We start from the raw sequence: 19125 nt of genomic DNA, 5'->3' as shown, positions 1-19125 counted from the left end.
CGGCATCTCACGGGCCCCGCAGGGTTTCTCCTGCCAAGAGCAGCTTCAGCTGGGGTGCGAGAGGTCCCGCACTCAGCCATCGCTGTTCCTACCCCCTGTGTGAAGCTTGGTTAAGTGACTCTAGCCTGCACTTTCCCAGCCCCTCACAAGACACCACAATGTCCTCTTAACCTTGGAGACTACCTCTTGTAATGAAATGGGGTGCCCCACCCCCTCCCCAAAAGCCATTGAAGTGGGAAGGTTGTTTTTTAAAGGGAGTTTTCATTAAAGAGAACATTAGGGAAAACAGCACCTGAATATTCTTAAGGAAATTAAAAGCTATTTGTCTTGTAAAGAATGGTAAACGTCTCATTAACTTGACCACAGATATTTGAGAAACCTCTTCATCCCGATGAGCCTCTCCTTTGAACTGTAATGGTTTGCACATGATGGTCTTAGAAAAAAAGAATGTGTCTCGTTGCTAGCAGATCTGAGAAAATCTGACTTTTATACTAAAAGCAATAACTAATGGAACTAATAAAATCTAGTAGAATGGAATGCCTTTCCATTGTTTTCACACAGTTATACAAGAGTCAGAAATACTAAATTTCTGCTACTAATAGCAGCTTGCATTCTTGTACGGCTTTAATCTGAAGGGCTCAAATTCTTCTGATGGTAGGGATAAGAATAGGGATATTTCAAATTCATTTCTCCAAAGTTAGTTTACTTAATCTCTAATTAGATATATACAGAAATTATTTTATTTTTAGAAATGACTAGTGCTCAAGACCAATAAAAGTTGTGTTTTCTTGTCTGATCTAGCACAGTGTGCATCTTTAAATGACTCTCCATAGGTCTAGCCACCCAGTCTTAGATACACAGTTCTGAAAATCTGAACTTGAGCATTGCTAAATGTGGAAAGATCATTAATACAAACTTCCTTCCTTACATTTCTTCTGAGGTCTGTGCTTATGCTTCTAAATAAATTGTCAAGTTTTATCAATTCTAGTCATTCATCAGTCTCGTTTGGTTAACATTGCATTGTAAGAGCATGTCCAGCGTTGCACAGTAATGTGTGACAAAGGATGACAGAGTCCAGGTGTATGGCCAACCAGTGCTTTCTTTCACTCACTTTCTCTATCAGTGATACTGTTTCCCATATACAATATGAATGGGATTCATTCTGGCACATTTTATCCTCCTGGAAGTTAGGAGCCTGTCTAAATATTAGGCAGCTAGGCCAGGTGAGTTAGCTAATTAGGGACTCAATGAGGCTGATTTGTACTATGTCTTGGTATCTGATCAGGTAGATAGATACCTGATATTATTCACCTTTAAGTGAATATGAGTAAGCCTTTTTTTGTTTGTTTCATTGGCTGTAGAGGGAGCCATGGCAATTTACTTGAAGTAGATGCTTCCCTTGAAGTTTTCTGATTTCTAGGTGAGACAGGTACTGTCCTTGGCATATAGAAAAAACCTACAAAATTTACTACTGTAAGGAAGCAGCATAACTTTAGTAGCATAGGTATTTAGTAGAATAGTAGAAGTGAATTATGGAAGAAAAGTTAACTTTGGAGTAGCAAATGACTTGGACAAAACAAAACCTCATTCCAGCTGAACTTTGCCTTGATTGTCTACAGACCTTCTGGGATGCAGCAGAGCATCGCTAGGTATCTAAAGCTTTTCAAAGGGCTTTTTAAAATAAAAATAATCGTTTCTTTTCTGCTTCTTTTTTTTCCCCTATGTTTCCCCTGCGTGACCCAGGAGGAGTGAAGCAAGGGGAGGTGACAAAATGGGGGAGCGGGCGGCGGCGGGGGCGCTCTCCGTGGTGCTGATCCTGGGGCTGGGGCTGCCGCCGAGCGCCCTGGCCTGCCCCCACCCTTGCGCCTGCTACCTCCCCACCGAAGTCCACTGCACCTTTCGGTCCTTAGCAGCCGTGCCGGCAAGGATGTCGAAACATGTGGAAAGAATCAATTTTGGGTTTGTATGGTCGTTTGAAGGAAACAGTTTTGTGTGCTCGGTGCAGAAACCTGGAATGCTTCATGGACGTGTGGCGTGTCAGGATCTATGCATGTGCTTTTTAAGTAAAATTGCAGAGATGAGTGGTTAGTTGCACGCACTGTATTTCAAACACTACAATTACTGGCATGGAGAAAGTTTTAGTGTAGTCCTCATATTTAAATGAAAGCATTATTTTCAATTTCATTGTGAAGCATTATTATTTTCAAATAAATATTAATAGAATGGTGTCTGTTCTTGGCAATCGGTACATGTGGTCTTTTAAAGTGTATAAAAAACTTGATTGAATTAAACCTGCTAAGAGACTTCTACTAAATGTTGAATAATATACCTGAAGTAAAAAAAAATATATAGTAGGTAGCATTTTGGAGGGCAGTGAGATAGAGCATATCTTAAAACAATAAAATAAAACCAAAGTTATTCTGTTGCCTTTAGGGTTTTTTTGGCTTTAGGGGTTTTTTGTTTGTTGTTTGGTTTTGTTTTTGTTTTTAAAAGGAACTTGAGTGCAATATAAGCAGACATCAATGTTTAGATGAGAGGTTGCTTAGGCTCCAACTCGCTTTCCTCTGCCAGGGTATTGACAACTCACATCGATCTGCCAGACTGTGAGAAGGTAGAGATAGTTAGTAGGCTGCATATTGCAGAAGTGCTGCATAAAATCATTATGTGACATGGCGTAGTGCAAGAGTCACAGTCCTCTTCTGATTCATAGCAGAGCAGCCTCACTACCTGGTATGAACTCATCTCAACCACCCTAAGTCCTGTGAGCTGTGATTGACCATGCAATGACGGACAGTAGAGAGCTTGAATTTTACATTGGTTCTCTGTGGTTAAAATGTTTGCCCATCAGCACTTTTTCCACCTGAAGCCTAATTTTAGTCTTAAAATGCCCTTGTACTCAGTAACTCTGTATTACAACAATCTGTACTTTCATGCCATTTTTGAGTTGAAAATGCTTCCCTCTCTTCCCACATTCAAACCCACACATATTCATAGTCACTTCTCACCCACACATCAACATTCTATGGCAAATTCTATCTCTAAATTGCTTTTGAACATGAATTGTAGGCTTCTAAGTTACTTAGGTGTTTTGGCTGTTTTTTTAATAAAAGTACATTGTTTGATAATGCTAGCATAGAAGCCCCTTCTTGTCTTTGTATTTCATCACTGCAAATGACATTGTCTATGTTGTGTCCTTACCCAGAAAGAAAAAGTCTTAAATATCTGTTGCATTTCTTTCATTTTGGAAAAGAACTTTTACCATATTTCTATTTTAAGATGCTCTATATTTAGGAGGTAGAGATTATTTTCCTAACTGGAAGCAATTTAGGAAAAATTCTTACTTAGAGAAGTTCATATTTTTTAGAACAACTGATGTTAAAATAAGGTATTTAAATAGAATGATTGCTATAAGCTTAGTAGATCTGTAATAGGACTAAAAATATCAAAACAGTTGTCTACATTTTTAGAAAATTTGGAATCTCCAGATAGATAGCATGGTGAGGATATAGAAGTATTTGCTCCATATTAAAAATACTTTATTTTCTCATCTCTATTTCTTTCTAGAAGATGTTAAAAAATAGGAAAAACTATTTAAAGTTCTATGTTTAATTTAGAGACTTAATGCCCAGATTAGGTCATAGGTTTAATTTTATGTCTACATATGGAAAACCCAAAGGGAGAGCTAGGCCGCTAAACTTAAGGCTTCCATGTTGGCAAATAAAACCTGATTTATTTGTCCAAAGTGACATTGAATCACTTTCAAAAAGTAGATTTTTTGTATTCCTTCCCTAAACGGATTTTCTAGGCTCAAATTATATAATTGGAAGGTCAGTTCCTATATCTAATACAATTAGTTGATGCAGCCAATTACATGTTGTAACAGTAAGTTAACTAAGATGTGACTTCCTGCTTCTCGTGCTGTTAGAAATATCTATTTTAATGTCCTCTCTCCAGATCTTTATTCATTTATTGTTTGATGCTGTTTTGGCAACACTACACCCTGTTGAGTTTGCCAGGCTCCATAGCATCATTGGTTGGCTACAGGCCATTAATTTATTACCATTCCATAAACTGAGCTGCATGGAAAAACATACTGACAACTATTAGAACTTAAATGCGTATTTATTACTCTTACTCCTAAATTATGGCTAAAGTACCACAAACTAAGTTAAAAGAAATCTTAATGTAAACATGAAATAAGTATATTTGCCTCGTAAAAATATTTTAGTAACTTCTGGCCCTTTGACAATGCATTAAGATCCTTCCAATTTTTTTTAAAAGTTTGGTTATTCTAATTTTACATTTGCAGTCCATGACAGTCAGTGCATAAAATGTAACTGCACATGTCATTTTTTTCCAGGTTTAACAGTATACAGTCTATAGATGAAAACTCCTTTGCAGGACTTACAAAACTGGAATTGCTCATGATACATGGAAATGACATTCAGAATATACCTAATGGTGCTTTGAAAGATCTCGTGTCTCTACAGGTAATGATCAAGTCTTCCTAAATTTCATAATTTCTAACTTCCATGAATAACAGAAGACAAAAATAAGCAGGTTTTTTTAGTGCCATTGTTAGGATTAGGATACCATTTTCCCACCAGATACACTGGAGATCTATTAACTATGCCATATCACACTTGATAATGCTAAGTAATACTTAGTTGTATTCTCTCTGATCAGCATATCATTTTTTCAGTGGTGCAAAGGATATTTGAATGTGGGAAAAAAATGTCTGCTTGCTTGCTATTCTGTTTGGATTTAGATCAAAAAACAAAATTAATCTCTTTTATTCTTTTTTTTCATAGGTTTTCAAAATTAGTTACAATAAATTGAAAGTCATAGCTGGTCAAACTCTACAAGGGCTTTCAAGTTTAATGAGACTGCACATGGACCACAACAGAATTGAATTTATTCATCCAAATGCTTTTAATGGATTGACTTCTTTGAGACTGGTCCACTTAGAAGGAAACTTACTCCATCAGCTTCACCCGAGCACCTTTACAACATTTATGGTCCTTGATTATTTCAAGCTGTCAACAGTAAGACATCTCTACTTATCTGAAAATGATCTTAGGACCTTGCCTGCAGGGATGTTTCAAGGCATGCCGCTGCTGGAAAATCTTTACCTTCATGGGAATCCATGGGCCTGTGACTGCAGTTTGAAGTGGCTCCTTGAATGGAATGAAGTGTCTGGAGGTAAGAGCAAAAATACCAATGCTTCTTCAACTCATAATTCTGAATAATTTTTGTCCTGCATATGTATGGTTTTGTTATTTCCTGAGTGTTATTACTTACATGATGTCTATGTGCACTATTATGTTCCACTACCATTTGATAAATGCATGCATTTAAAAAACAGCATAAAGAGGAAGCAGTTGTATGTCAGTAGCTAAATATATGTATTCAACAACAAAGGAATTAACCATTACATTCAAGATGGAAAAAGTGATAGTGAAATTTGTAATTGTAAGGAGTAGATAGGTTATACCTCTTAAGTGTGTTCCTTTGCACAGGAGTACACCTTTGAATAAGGTAGTAATGATGTGTTGTCATTGGAGGTGGGAAAATTGGATTTGAACTTGCTTGATTAAAGAAGGAATGGAAATCAGTTTTCCAAATTCCTGAATAAGTTCTTCAGGTTTGATGCTATTAACATTAAGGCTTCATGTCTATCTGTGTTTCTTCATTGACCACAATTTATTTTAATAATGGAGCAAATATATTTTAAGTATTTTCAGAGAGGACTTGCAATCCTGCAATATTACACCAGAGCTGCCACTTAACTATCAGGAAGGCATTGTCATTTAATTGTGACTGAGAATAACTCAAATGAGTGCTGGAGTCACAAGGTTTATATAATGATTTGTAACATGTATGGTGGATGATGGGTGGTCTTGTCATCTTAGAATATGTAATTCGTCACCATTTAGCGCTTAGCTATAGGACAATACTTTTAAAAGTATGTGATACTTGAATGTGTAATGTAAGTGTTCCTGCCTGAACTAGTACTGGAGGCACCAAATGTACATTTTACTAACTTACATTTTAATAGTCTTATGTAATCTCCTTGATTCAAATGAGTATGTGTATTAAGTGTACTTAAATTGCACTGTAAGTTATAACAATTAATTATTAGATGAAGCTTCTTTCCTTGCAGAGTGTTGGCTTGTTAGCATTTTTATTCAATTATATTCCCTTTTTATACTACAACAGCAGTGATTATTTAAAAGAAAAAAATAATTTATCTCTGCCATTTTTTGTGTATGACAGATTCTGTATCTTTATATAACTATAACATTAACTTCATTGAAAATTCTGTCCAGATAGAGTTATTAAAGTTTTTCAGACCAGTGTGACCACTGCCAAATTGATTGTGGGCCAGTTCTGTCATGAAGCATGCTTTCCTTGTCTTTGAAACATCATATTTGAATCTTCAAGTGATAAACTGGTTCAGTTAAATATTCCATTTGTAAGAACTTCTCTAGAAAAATGATTTGTCACACCAGGAAAACATTTTTTTTTCAATTAAAAAATGTTGTGAAATGTTGCCACTCTTTTCCCCTTCTCCTAGAATTTTGCCTCATAAACCATCCATATATTGTTCATTCATTCAAAGATTCCTCATTCCTCAGGAGTGATCAGCATGATACTTTTTCCTAGAATAATTGGAATACATTTTATTTACCACATGTTTCCAAACTAAAGATGTAAGGTGACATTTGACATTCTAGTGACCAGAACAGTGTAATAAATATATGACTGTTATTTTGCAGACAAGACTGTTTCTGGCATTGATAGAAGAGAGGAGTCAAGGCTATAATTTCCTGTTTTATTGCTTCTTCTCTGTTTTAGTTTTTATTTTCTTGTTACAAAGTTTGTGGTTATTTCAGAGGTCAGGAAAGATTTGGCACTTTGGCACTTTCGTTTCTTTTTCCTGGAATGTTTAATGAGAAAGTCCATCATTTCTCAGGTAAATGCTGCATTTTTGAAAGCTCAGAAGACCCAGTCCTCTTCACGCTAAATCCTCAAGTTAGGTGGGTTGTCTGTTACCCAAACTCTTTGACACAGTGTAGATTTTTACTGACTTATAAAATTTTCCTCTGAACACTTTAATTTCTAGGCATTTTATTCAGAAGCAGTGAATCTAATTTTCAGAAGGAGGGAGCATTCTATCCTCTGATTAAAGTCAGAAGAAACTGTGGTCAGTATGAGAATCCGGCACCCATTTAACTATGAAAACAATAAGGTGCCATTTTAAAGGCCTTGCCTTATGTGCCATGTGCCATAATGCGTTCCTCATGCAGTCCATTTTGCAGTTTTGAGAGTTCTCTAGCTCTAGAACTGAGTTCAGCTTACCTATGTTTTGTTTTTCCTTTATTTGTTCTTTCTTTTTTTTTCTTGCAGGAGTTCTAAAATGTAAAAAGGACAAAGCCTATGAAGGAGGACAGCTCTGTCCTAAGTGTGACAGCCCTAAACAGCTGCAGAAGGAAGATATTCAAAACTTGAAAGATATTTCCTGCAGGAAACCTGTCATTCAGTCCTCACTGAGGCAAAATAGCAGCACTCAAGGTGAAGAAGATGGTGACAGTTATGAACTCCCTCTGGAAGATGTTCAGTCCTCCCCATGGAACATTACTCTAAATATGACTGATGAGCATGGCAATGTAGTGCACCTGAACTGTGAAATCAAAAAACCAACAGATTCTACCAAAATTCAGTGGAATCAAATCCAAACTCAGGAGATTGATATAAATGCTACAATTGCACTGGATTTTGAATGTCCAATGAATAGAGAAAACTATGAAAAACTATGGAAACTTATAGCTTATTACAGTGAAGTACCTGTCAAATTAGAGAGGGAACTTATGCTCAGCAAAGAGCCTAAAATAAGCTATCGGTACAGGCAGGGCTCAGATTATGATGCTCTTTACTACACAGGTGTAAAAGCTCAAATACTGGCTGAACCTTCCTGGGTGATGCAACCTTTTATAAATATCCAATTAAACAGGCGCCAGAGTACAGGAAAAAAGGTGGTGCTATCTTTTTTCACTGTGTTTTCTCAGACAATTCATACCAAAGACACCAGGCCACAGAGAAGTTGGGTAATGATAGAGCAAAACCAAAGCACAAGGATGGCACAGACTGTCGTGGAAGGGTCAGAAGGTCAGCTGAGCTGCAATGTGAAAGCTTCTGAGAGCCCCTCCATTCAGTGGCTCTTTCCAGATGGTACTAAACTGCAGGCACCATTTAATCAGAAAAACAGTAGGTTTTCCATTCTCAGTAGTGGCCAGCTAATTATCAAAGCAGCGAGTTACACTGATGGTGGTTTGTTCCACTGCATTGCCCAAGTGAGAGGTGACGTGGACATAATGGCTTACAGACTTCTAGTGCAGCCTCCAGCTATGCAAGTAGCTGATTCTGATGTGGTAAGAGTTGAAAAAAATGTTGGAGATTCAATCATTTTGCCATGCAATGCAGTTGCCATCCCAGAGCCACAACTGAGCTGGATTCTTCCAAGCAGCCAGGTCCTTAATGATTTATCAAACTCTTCAAAAGGATATATGTTGGACAATGGTACTTTGCTTATTCCAAAAAGCCATGTCAGTGATAGTGGCCATTACAGGTGTGTGGCTGTCAATCAGCAGGGATCAGATCAGTATGTTGTGAGGGTCACAGTAAATAAAATGGTGTCTGACAGGTCATTTAAAAGGATAAAAATAAAAAAGCGCCCAGGCTCAAAAAGTTTGTCAAAAACTAGAGGGCGAATCATAGATGATGGAGAGGGTTCGGGGGCAGGAGAGATGGAGGAGCTCCCACGAAGAAAGAACCACCTGAAAGACCGGGAAATATCCTTTAAACAAAAAAGTGATCAGATGCCAGAGGCTCAAATTAAAAGAGGGAAGAAAGGCAGAAGGAAGATGAAAATCTGGAAAAATACCGATAGAACTCAAGACAGCAATGTTGCAGAAGGCCGGAGAGTATTTGAATCTCGAAGGAGAATTAATGTGGCAAGCAAGCAGATTAATCCACAGCATTGGGCTGACATTTTGGCAAAGGTCCGTGGGAAGAATCTTCCTAGAACAACAACAGCTACGGCCATTTCTTTAACAACTGCGCTGCCATCAGTCATGCAAAAAACTACTCCAGTCCCTCATCCGATAGCCAGCCCTCCACCTTCAGAGACAGCAGCTAATGTGATAGATTCCTCTGCTGATTCGTCACCTGTGGGTGAAGATGAGCCATTCTCAGTCACTGTTTCCCAAAACACATTTTCAGTCCAATCCATGTTAACGAGTTCAGAAACTGAACAGTTCTCCAATCATAAGGCTTTAGAAACACCTACACGTACATACTCTGTAGAAAGTTCTGTATCGGGTCCATATTTTACTCTGGTCTCTGCAACTGTGCAACCTCAAGGCCAGCAGCATCTTGATGTCAGGACTGATGATTCTGTTGTAGTCAAAGAATATATCCATGCTCTTACTGAAGAACCCCTAACTGAGCAGATTGTTACAAACTTCCCTAATATTAACAGCAGCTCATTCACAGTGGAAAATGAAGATAAAACTCTATCTTCTACTTCAGAGGAAAATTCTGCTTTTTCTGAGCTCCCACTTGGTGCTACTGTCCTAGCTGAATCTCAGACTGTGGATCTTCATAGCATCTTGGAGACAAGTGTGAAAATAAATGAAATGGACATGACGAGTGTTGACATCATAGTTTTAACACCTTCTCAGTTGGATGAGGTCATCCCAACAGATTCTGTAGGCACTACTACCATTTCTTCTTCCATTTCTCCATTTGTTACAGAAAAGAGCAGTGACTTGAGACACCAGCACAAAGAAATATCTACAGGTCAGACAAAAGTGGCAGACTTAGGTATGAGTTTTCCAGCTGTCGCACCCATCAGGGTTCAGAGCAAGGAAGAACTTGAAACCCACAGGAATAAAGTGACTCAAGAAAGCATGTCCAGCAGTTATGCAGAGAGTTTTCAGGGAGGAGTAAATAGAAACTTGGTTACTCCAAAACCAAATCCCGCATTCATTTTGCATAGTACTAATGCTCTTCATAAAACAGCAGAGGGGATAAAAACTGCATCTTCCATCAGTAGACTGACCTCTGTGGCCGCAACAACAACTCCCTATAGAAAGACTATGCCTTCATTTGTTACTCAGCATGCTAGAAAAAGGCCTTATGGGAGAAGGAGATTGAGGCCAAACAGAATCCGACAAAGACCAAAGCCTTTCCCTGCTGATGTTTTAGCTACGGAGGCAATGCCTATTGTTCCAAGGACACCTGAAGTTGAAGCTGTGACCAATACTTCTTCTGTAACTCTTGGAAGTCCAGGTCTTAAAAACAGTGTCAAAATTCAGGCTAAGAAGGAGGAGCATATGGAAATCACTTCTTCATTAGTTACTGATCCAGTTGTCTTAGAGAAAATTACCAAAATCAGAGAGGTGGTCACAACTTCCTTCTTTTGGCCTACCACTTCTCCACCTGAAGCAAAGAATGTGACACTCTCTACTTCTCCTGCAACCTTGGTACTTCCAGTGACTGCACCTATCACAACTTTATCATCAGATGTTATACGTGATGTAGTTCCCACTAAAGAGCCAAGTGCACCTGTGAAACAAGAGCTAAGTGAAGTGCCAACATATCGCTCATTAGACAATATATCTGAGAAGTTCATTAAAGCAGATACTAATACTATGGATAGTAAGGCAAAACAATCAAGCACAACAGCTTCTCCTGAGTATGTGAACAGCTTGATACTAACTGCAAAAACAGAATCTCCAGAAGAGCCTATCCTATTTCACTCAGAAATTGTAGTTAATGAAACAACCTCTGGAACATTCCAGCTCATATATCCCACTATGACTGACTTAAGTATTCCTGTTGGCACAATGGAAGTTTTTAAGGACCTCTCAGTTTCAAAGAAGCCATGGAAGCCCACAATATCTTTAGAAACACCAGCAATAACTGAGCCACCTCAGCAACATAAAATGATTACTTTGTCCTCTTCCTTCAGCATGACCAAAACTCAGAATTTTCCACTCAGAGAAACAAAGAAATCTGCTGCTTCTCAGACTGGGACAAAGTCATCTTCCTTGGATAAAAAGGAAGCTACATCACATATATTTCATCATGATCTCACTTTGCAAACAACTGAAAAGCCTCTAACTACATCTACTGCCTTCATTCCATTTATAAAACTTGCCACTCTTCCTCCTTCCATTTCAAGCACTTCACATCCTTCTCTTCATTATACCACTGAGGAAAGTAATGCCTTCAATCAAGAAAGGTTCCCAGAAAAAAAACAAGTTGAAGCAGATGGTGACAAAATGGTGGTTAACTCAAGATGGAAAGTACACCCTACTCCTTCCCCTAGCCAGAACAGAATTAGCATACAGTCAAAAGAGGAGCAATTCAAAGAGTTATATAGTAGCAAGTCGAACAACAGTTTACTGCTAAGTCCAAAACTTCCCTATCCATCAGCTGGAATGATACCAAGCCTAAACCAAAGACTGTCTGTTGTGCCTCCAAAGTATGTTCCAGTAAGAGGCACAGTGAAGCCTCCATATATTGTAACACAAGGTTCATTTCGCTATTTCATAACTCACCAGCCTCTTCACTACACAAACAAACCAGAGATAACAGCATATGCAGCACATACCATCCAGGATAAAAAATCTTTTGCATCTCAGAGAGACACAACTACCCCAACACAAGCCACTCCATTTTACAAAATAAATCAATTTACTGCAAGCAAGTTTGATAATCAGGGTCAGAACAGATACAATTCAAGGTTTTTTGGAAATAACTATGTTCCAGATAACAAAGGCACAGCAGGGAGACAACCAAGCCAAGGGATCCCATATTATCCCAGTTCCAGAATGCCATTCCTTTTCAACAGGACAAGGGTATTCACTCACTTAAATATGCATCCTAAACCAGTGATCCCTAGTCAACTAGTCCCAAAAGACACAAATGAGAAGAAGGTTGCCCAGGTCTCCCCTACTAGGATTACAGTGCAGAAAGCTACAGCTATTCCAGTGCCTCCAATGCTGCATACCACAACCACCACATCATCACCACCAGCAGCAATTTTGAAGATTACCCCTCCAGCCTTTCTCTCTCAGCACACAAAACCACAGATATCCACTACAGTTCATGCTTTTAAATATGTCCATCATCATCCTCAAAAAGTTCCATCTGTGTCTTATCTGGGAGGCATTGTGCCACACAATTCGACTGTGATTCAGTCTTCCACTAATTTCAGGATACACAGAGAAAGACCTAAAATTATCACAAAAGGGTCTCAGAGCATATCCATCCTTGCTGAAACAGATGTGTTTATCCCTTGTGATGCAAAAGGGGAACCCAAGCCTTTTATTACTTGGACAAAAGTCTCTACAGGTAAGACAGAGAAGAATGTGTTCTTCCACACAGGTTTTTAAGGGTACAAATACTTGAGTTGTTGCCTAGAAATGCAACATGATTGCTGGAATAGTCCAAAACACTGAAGTGTAATTTCTGTCTCTTAATCATATAGATGAAATGTGACTAATTGCAGCTAATCATTACAGGTGAATACAACTTTACAGTATTTCTTGTAGTGAAAGAAAACCTCTACCATCTAATTAGTTTATTTTTTGAAGAAGGAATAGCAGTCAACTCTGATTATTCACAGAAGTTAGAATTTATGATGACAGTACTTGTGAGTACAGGTTTGTTAATATTGCTGCCTTAAGTATTGATGAGTGTGTCATTTCCTTAAACAAAAGGAAAAGAGGATTTATGTAAAATTTTAAGAGGAATCCTAAAGCATAAAGCCCTTAAAAGTTCCCACAAGCTTGCAAGCTAGTATGTTTAGTTCTGAAATAGAAACAAAGACTAATTTGAGCTATGAAGAGTGTCAGAAAATGTCATGTGATCAATCTGTAGTTATAGTTGATCTTAAGTAAATCTAAAATCTTATGTAATTCTTTTTCAAGGCAACAATGTATGTCTTAAACCCTTTGTTTTTCCATTTCTTTCTTTCTTTCCTCTCACCTTCCCAGGAGCAATAATGACAGCCAGCACCAGGTTACAAAGATTTGAAGTCTGGAAAAATGGTACCCTCCTTATCCGAAATGTTCAACTTCAGGATCGTGGACAATATTTGTGCACAGCTCAGAACCTGCATGGCATAGACAAAATGATCTTTCTGCTCACAGTTGTAGCCCACCAGCCCAAAATGTTACTTTCTCGCTATCGAGACGTTACGGTTTATTTTGGAGAGACCATAGGAATGGAATGTCAGGCTAGTGGGACTCCAAGCCCACATATTTCATGGATTTTCCCAGATAGGAAGATTTTGCAAACAGTCACCACCACAGAAAGTAGGATAATGCTTCATGAAAATCGAACCTTGACTATCAAGCAAGCAACTTTTTCAGATCGAGGAGTTTACAAATGCGTAGCAAGCAATGCTGCAGGAGCTGACAGCATTGCAGTGAGGCTGCACATTGCAGCCTTACCCCCCATTATCCAGCAGGATAAGCAAGAGAACATTTCCTTGCCCCTTGGTAGCAGTATTAACATCCACTGCACTGCCAAAGCAGCACCTTCTCCTACCATCCGCTGGGTGGTCTTTGATGGCACGCAAATCCGACCTTCTCAGTTTGTCAATGGAAATTTATTTGTTTTTCCCAATGGAACTCTTTATATTCGCAATGTCTCCCCCAAGGACAGTGGCACCTATGAGTGCATTGCTGCTAACATGGTGGGAGCTGCCAGGAGAACAATACAACTCCATGTGAAGAAGCATGCATCTAATGCAAAGATCACTGGGAGCTCTCCTCAGAGGACAGATGTAACATATGGCAGCATCCTGCATTTGGACTGTAGTGCTTCTGGTGACCCCTGGCCTCGGATATTATGGAGGTTGCCTTCCAAAAGGATGATTGATTCCTTACACAGGTAAGTTACTATTTGAAGTGTCACAGTTAAATTACTATTTAGATGAACTCTGAGAAAAAACTGTATCTGTACAAGTTCTGTTATTGTCATCTGTGAGTTTTGAATGGGGCCTCCAATCCTTAAGAAATAATTTGAAATTAAACCAAAAGATAGCCAAGTCATAACAGCAGAATTTTCTTGAAAACAATACTACCCTTGAAAAGTCTTTAGGATATGCTGCCACTATTTGTATTTTACAGACACTTGTACATGTAGTAAAAAGTCCAATGGCAAAAGTCAAGATTTACAGCTTGTGTACTGCTTGTTCCAATGTGCTTGGTCTACATAGAGTTTCATAGGTGCCTGTTTATACCAAGGAGAAGAGGGATCACTTAATTTTGTTAATCTGTTGTACAAATCATTATACACAGTAAATATGGGGAAAGGAAATAATCTTATAATTATTTAAGTAAGCATGATTGTTTTTTAATTGTTGTATAAATGTTAGCTTGCAATAAGGCCTGTGCAAACCCAGTTGCATATAAATGCCTAAAACAATACCTTCTCCAATGTTCGCAGTATCAAATAAATTATCACTTCTCCAAATTTACAATAACTTCCATAAGACTTTGCTAAAAACAATTTCTGCTCTATAAATTATTAACTACTCACTCTTTAGCACTATAGACAGATCAGAAATGTACTGAAATTAAAATGCACAATTGTCAATAACTTTCTTAATAGCTGAACAGTCATCATCTTTTCATACTGACAAAAAATACATTTAGGTAGCCTGTTGATCGCACAAAATCCAGAAATAATTTTATGCCTCGTAGTGAGAGAAACAAAATATTGTGAGTTGGTTTTTTTTAACGTACAATTTTTCCCTCATGATCTTTATGTGGGCTGTTTTTCAAATACAGGAGATCTTCTCTGTGGAGAGAACTGGGGCTACTGAGGAAATTAGTTTTGACCAAGATACACCAATTTCACAGTGAACTGGAAAGAAGTAATAGCTTTTTAGCACATTGAAAATATTTCTTTTTCATATTTCAAAGCTTAGCAATGTTTTACTCCTTTGTGGTTGTTTTAAAAGTTTAAAATGTTACACCTGATGCCAGAGGAAGATCCTTATCTTGATTTCTTTTTAGCTGAGGACTCAAGTAACATACTCGAAAGCTATGGTCTATACAGGTCTATGTGGAGTATATAATTCAGAGATCCCTCATTTGAATGTTACAGAATACTGTACATGCAGTCAGAAGAGTAAAAAATACCACTGTTTGATATCTAATGGTTGTTTAATGGTCAAAAACACCATTAAAGTAATTGAATGGAACAGAGTAGAATTGCTTGGTTACAAATGAGTAGAATTATTTTTTTTTCATTTGCTTTTTGGTGGTAATGTCTTGGACATTTTAGGCCATCTAATTATCTAACAGTAACAATGTTCCTCTCCTTTTTTTCGGCATTGTTGAGTTGTTTGGTTTTTTCCCCACAGGTTTTATTCAATAATTAATACCTAAAATGTGATTTTGCAGCTCATGTTCTGTTCTTTTTTCTTTCCTTACAGTAGCTTGGAGACTAGAATTAAAGTATTCAGCAATGGGACTTTGGTTGTCCATTCGGTTACTGATAAAGATGCAGGAGACTATTTGTGTGTAGCCCGCAATAAGATTGGGGATGACTACGTAGTCCTCAAAGTGAATGTGATGATGAAACCAGCAAAAATAGAACATAAGAATGAGAAAAACCACAAGGTCAAATATGGAGGTGATCTGAAAGTTGACTGTGTAGCCACAGGTCTGCCAAATCCTGAGATCTCCTGGGGTCTCCCAGATGGCAGCATGATCAATACTTTCATGCAGTCAGATGACAGCGGCAGCCGGACGAAGCGATACGTGGTCTTTAATAATGGAACCTTGTATTTCAATGATGTTGGACTGAGAGAAGAAGGGGACTACACCTGCTATGCTGAGAACCAGATTGGGAAGGATGAGATGAAAGTGCGAGTCAAAGTAGTGGCAGAGCCTGCAACTATCAAGAACAAAACATACATTATCATTAATGTACCCTATGGTGATGTTGTCACAGTAGCATGTGAAGCCAAAGGAGAGCCCACTCCCAAAGTGACCTGGCTCTCCCCAACCAACAGGCCCATTCCTGCCCTATCTGACAAATACCAAGTATATAGGGATGGTACCCTCCTCATCCAAAAGGCCCAAAGATCTGACAGTGGTAACTATACTTGTGTAGCACGGAATAGTGCTGGAGAAGATCGGAAAATTGTCTGGATCCATGTTAACGTTCAGCCTCCCAGAATCAATGGTCATCTCAGTGCAATAACATCTGTGAGGGAGACGGCCATCAGGGACAGCCGGAAACTTATTGACTGCAAAGCTGAAGGCATCCCTTCTCCACGGGTCTTATGGGCATTTCCAGAAGGAGTAATCCTGCCAGCTCCCTACTATGGGAACAGAATCACTGTGCATCGCAATGGTACTTTGGACATCAGAGGGGTGAGGAAGACAGATGCAGTGCAGCTTATATGCATTGGACGGAATGAAGGAGGGGAAGCGAGACTGATTGTGCAGCTCCTCCTCACAGATCATTTGGAGAAACCCTCCTTTAGAGACCCTGTCAATGAAAGGATCACAGCCATTGCGGGGCACAGCATCAACCTGAACTGCTCAGTCCAGGGGAACCCCAAGCCCAGCACAAGCTGGATTCTTCCCAATGGCACTGAAGTGATGAGTGGCAGCCGTCTGCACAGATTTTACCATAAGACGGATGGGATCTTACACATCAGCAGCCTCTCCTCTGGGGATGCTGGGACTTACCGCTGTACAGCCAGAAACCCAGGAGGTTATGTGGAACGGGTAGTCTTCCTGAAAGTGGGACTTAGACCAGAAATCAGCAACCAGTACAACAACCTGGTGAGCATCATCAATGGAGAAACTCTGCAGCTCCATTGCATCACCCAGGCAAACCACCGGGCACAGATCTCTTGGACACTGCCCAATGGGATGGTCCTGGATGCCCCCCAGGCTGTGGGTCGCTTCTCTCTGCTGGAAAATGGCTCACTGACAGTGCGTGAGGCTTCTGTATTTGACAGGGGCACTTACCTGTGCAAGGTGTCCACAGAGTATGGCACTTCTGTTATGAATGTACCTGTCATTGTGATAGCCTATCCTCCCCGGATCACCAGTGAGCCAGCACCCGTCATCTATGCCAGGCCTGGAAATTCAGTAAAACTGAACTGCATGGCCATTGGGATTCCTAAAGCAGAAATAACATGGGAGCTTCCAGATAAGTCACATCTGACGACAGGAGCTCAGTCCCGTCTGTATGGAAACAAATTCCTCCACCCTCAGGGGTCATTAGTCATCCAGCAGCCTTCTCAAAGGGATGCAGGCTTCTATAAATGCACTGCTAAAAATATACTAGGCAGTGATTCGAAAACAACCTACATACACATATTCTAACACTAAAACAAATGCCTTTGGCTGGATACTAGTGTTCAAGTCACTGTCAAGTGAGTGCAGGAAAGTACTGCTTGCAAGAAGGCCAGGAAGGCTGAGGGCAGAATAAAAGAGGAATTAATCCTATTTTCACACAAAGTGCATTGCTTTTGTACTCAGTATGGTAGTGTATCCCTGCAATAAAAGGAGGCAGTAGACGTACTGAAATTGAGGAGACTTACACATTGGAAAAATTATTTAAATTGTTAAGACAGTGTAGTGTGGTTTTTCATGCTATCCAATAGCATCTGAGACCTAAAGTACTCTATTCTTGTCAGTAGTCCAAAGCTATTCCCTGTTTTTACAAGCACCTTAAAAGTACCAAAGAAGTATTAAGTGTTAATAAATCAGCTGCAGTGATAGAAGTGCTTTAGTAAAACATAATTTTCTTTATACCCTGCAGCACTTTTACATAATCTAGCCTTATAGAATATGATTACTAATCTTTCTGTTCATTCTTCTATCAGTTCTTCAAAAACAAAGACTAGCTTAGCACATAAAAGTGATCTATTTTAATAAAAATACATGCAGACATTAGTTACCTTAACATATGAACAAACCTTTTCCAGCTACTAAGGACACTACAGTAAAATCATTCATTATATATTTTATATATATTTTAAATCAGACTATGAGACTAGAAAGTAACAATGAACTTGGTCTCATTTTATAAATTATTGGTCTTTACAAGACTCTAATACATTACAGTGTTTTATAATATTAAAGGTCAATATACTGTACATTTTATAATAAAAATATTTTCAAAAACATTTATTTATTGTGGTTCTCATTTTGTTTTGAGAAAATAGTGACCTCCAAACACTGAGACTATATAGTAAAAAAATAGAAGTGATATACATGTAGTGATATACATAATCTTCATCTTTCTAAACATGATTTCCTAATAAAAACTTAACACTTCTGTTGTGTATGTTTCAGGAAACGTATTTTTTCTGCAATCAGGGATGGTTTACTGGATAATATACATAATTTTAATAAGATTTCTCAAATATGCTATTGAAACAATTGCTGCAAAGTGCTAATTATACACACGTTTCAACAAACTACTCCAATCAGAATTTTACAAATGTTTACTCACCTTTAAAACACACGGGTTTTCAGAGATATTCCTGAATTCTTAAAGTTCTGATTATTCGTGAAAGTTATGCTCATGTTTTAGAATGTGGTGAGAATAAAAGTTTTATTTTTATTTACTCTATTGATTAAAACATGGCAGAAAGTATTGTAAAGTGTTATTCAAATATTTACATTTTGTAAAAACTGTAAAAAAAGATTTCTTCACCGGACAAATTTATCCAGTTTAGGAAAACTGTAAGCTGTTGCAAAATGCTTCTTTTGTCATTATAGTAAACAGAATTGAATTGAAGTAAAAAGTATTTTATTAGAATGAGAATGTTGAATTAAATGTCAAGGGCAAAGACATTGCTGAAGATGCAAGGGGCATAATTTATGTGATAGAATATTTTATAATGCTTATTATTTAAAAAGTCAGTGACAGCTAAAAACTTGTGGTTTGTACACAAACAGTTATGTTACTGGCGTAATAAAATAGCACTTAATTGTATCTTAGTTTCTCTTTTATGGTTTAAACCTTTTGGCCCTAAATCAGCAAATCAGTGTTCAAAGTGAGGCATGT

The 19125-nt window shown here is 38.3% G+C and overlaps 1 protein-coding gene across 2 annotated transcripts; it reads left to right on the top strand.

Moving 5' to 3' along the window:
- Positions 1 to 1750: 1750 nt before the first annotated feature.
- MXRA5 (matrix-remodelling associated 5) lies at positions 1751 to 18225 on the top strand. 2 transcript variants are annotated; one of them, XM_010181297.1, is made up of 6 exons: positions 1751 to 1959; positions 4361 to 4490; positions 4812 to 5202; positions 7411 to 12423; positions 13068 to 13968; positions 15521 to 18225. In XM_010181297.1, the coding sequence occupies exons 1-6, from the start codon at positions 1772 to 1774 to the stop codon at positions 17430 to 17432; spliced, it is 8535 nt and encodes a 2844-aa protein (XP_010179599.1). In that variant the 5' UTR covers positions 1751 to 1771; the 3' UTR covers positions 17433 to 18225. The 2 variants fall into 2 exon arrangements, with proteins under 2 accessions (XP_010179599.1, XP_010179600.1); XM_010181298.1 differs by lacking the exons at positions 1751 to 1959; positions 4361 to 4490; positions 4812 to 5202 and having other exon boundaries at positions 12022 to 12423; positions 15524 to 18225.
- The last annotated feature ends 900 nt before the right edge of the window (positions 18226 to 19125 follow it).

This window comes from Mesitornis unicolor, unplaced genomic scaffold, assembly GCF_000695765.1.
Source record: "Mesitornis unicolor isolate BGI_N332 unplaced genomic scaffold, ASM69576v1 scaffold4143, whole genome shotgun sequence".
NCBI classification, from domain to species: Eukaryota; Metazoa; Chordata; class Aves; order Mesitornithiformes; family Mesitornithidae; genus Mesitornis; species Mesitornis unicolor.
The sequence above is the reverse complement of the archived record's forward strand: the minus strand, read 5'-3'. Positions and strand labels throughout refer to the sequence as shown.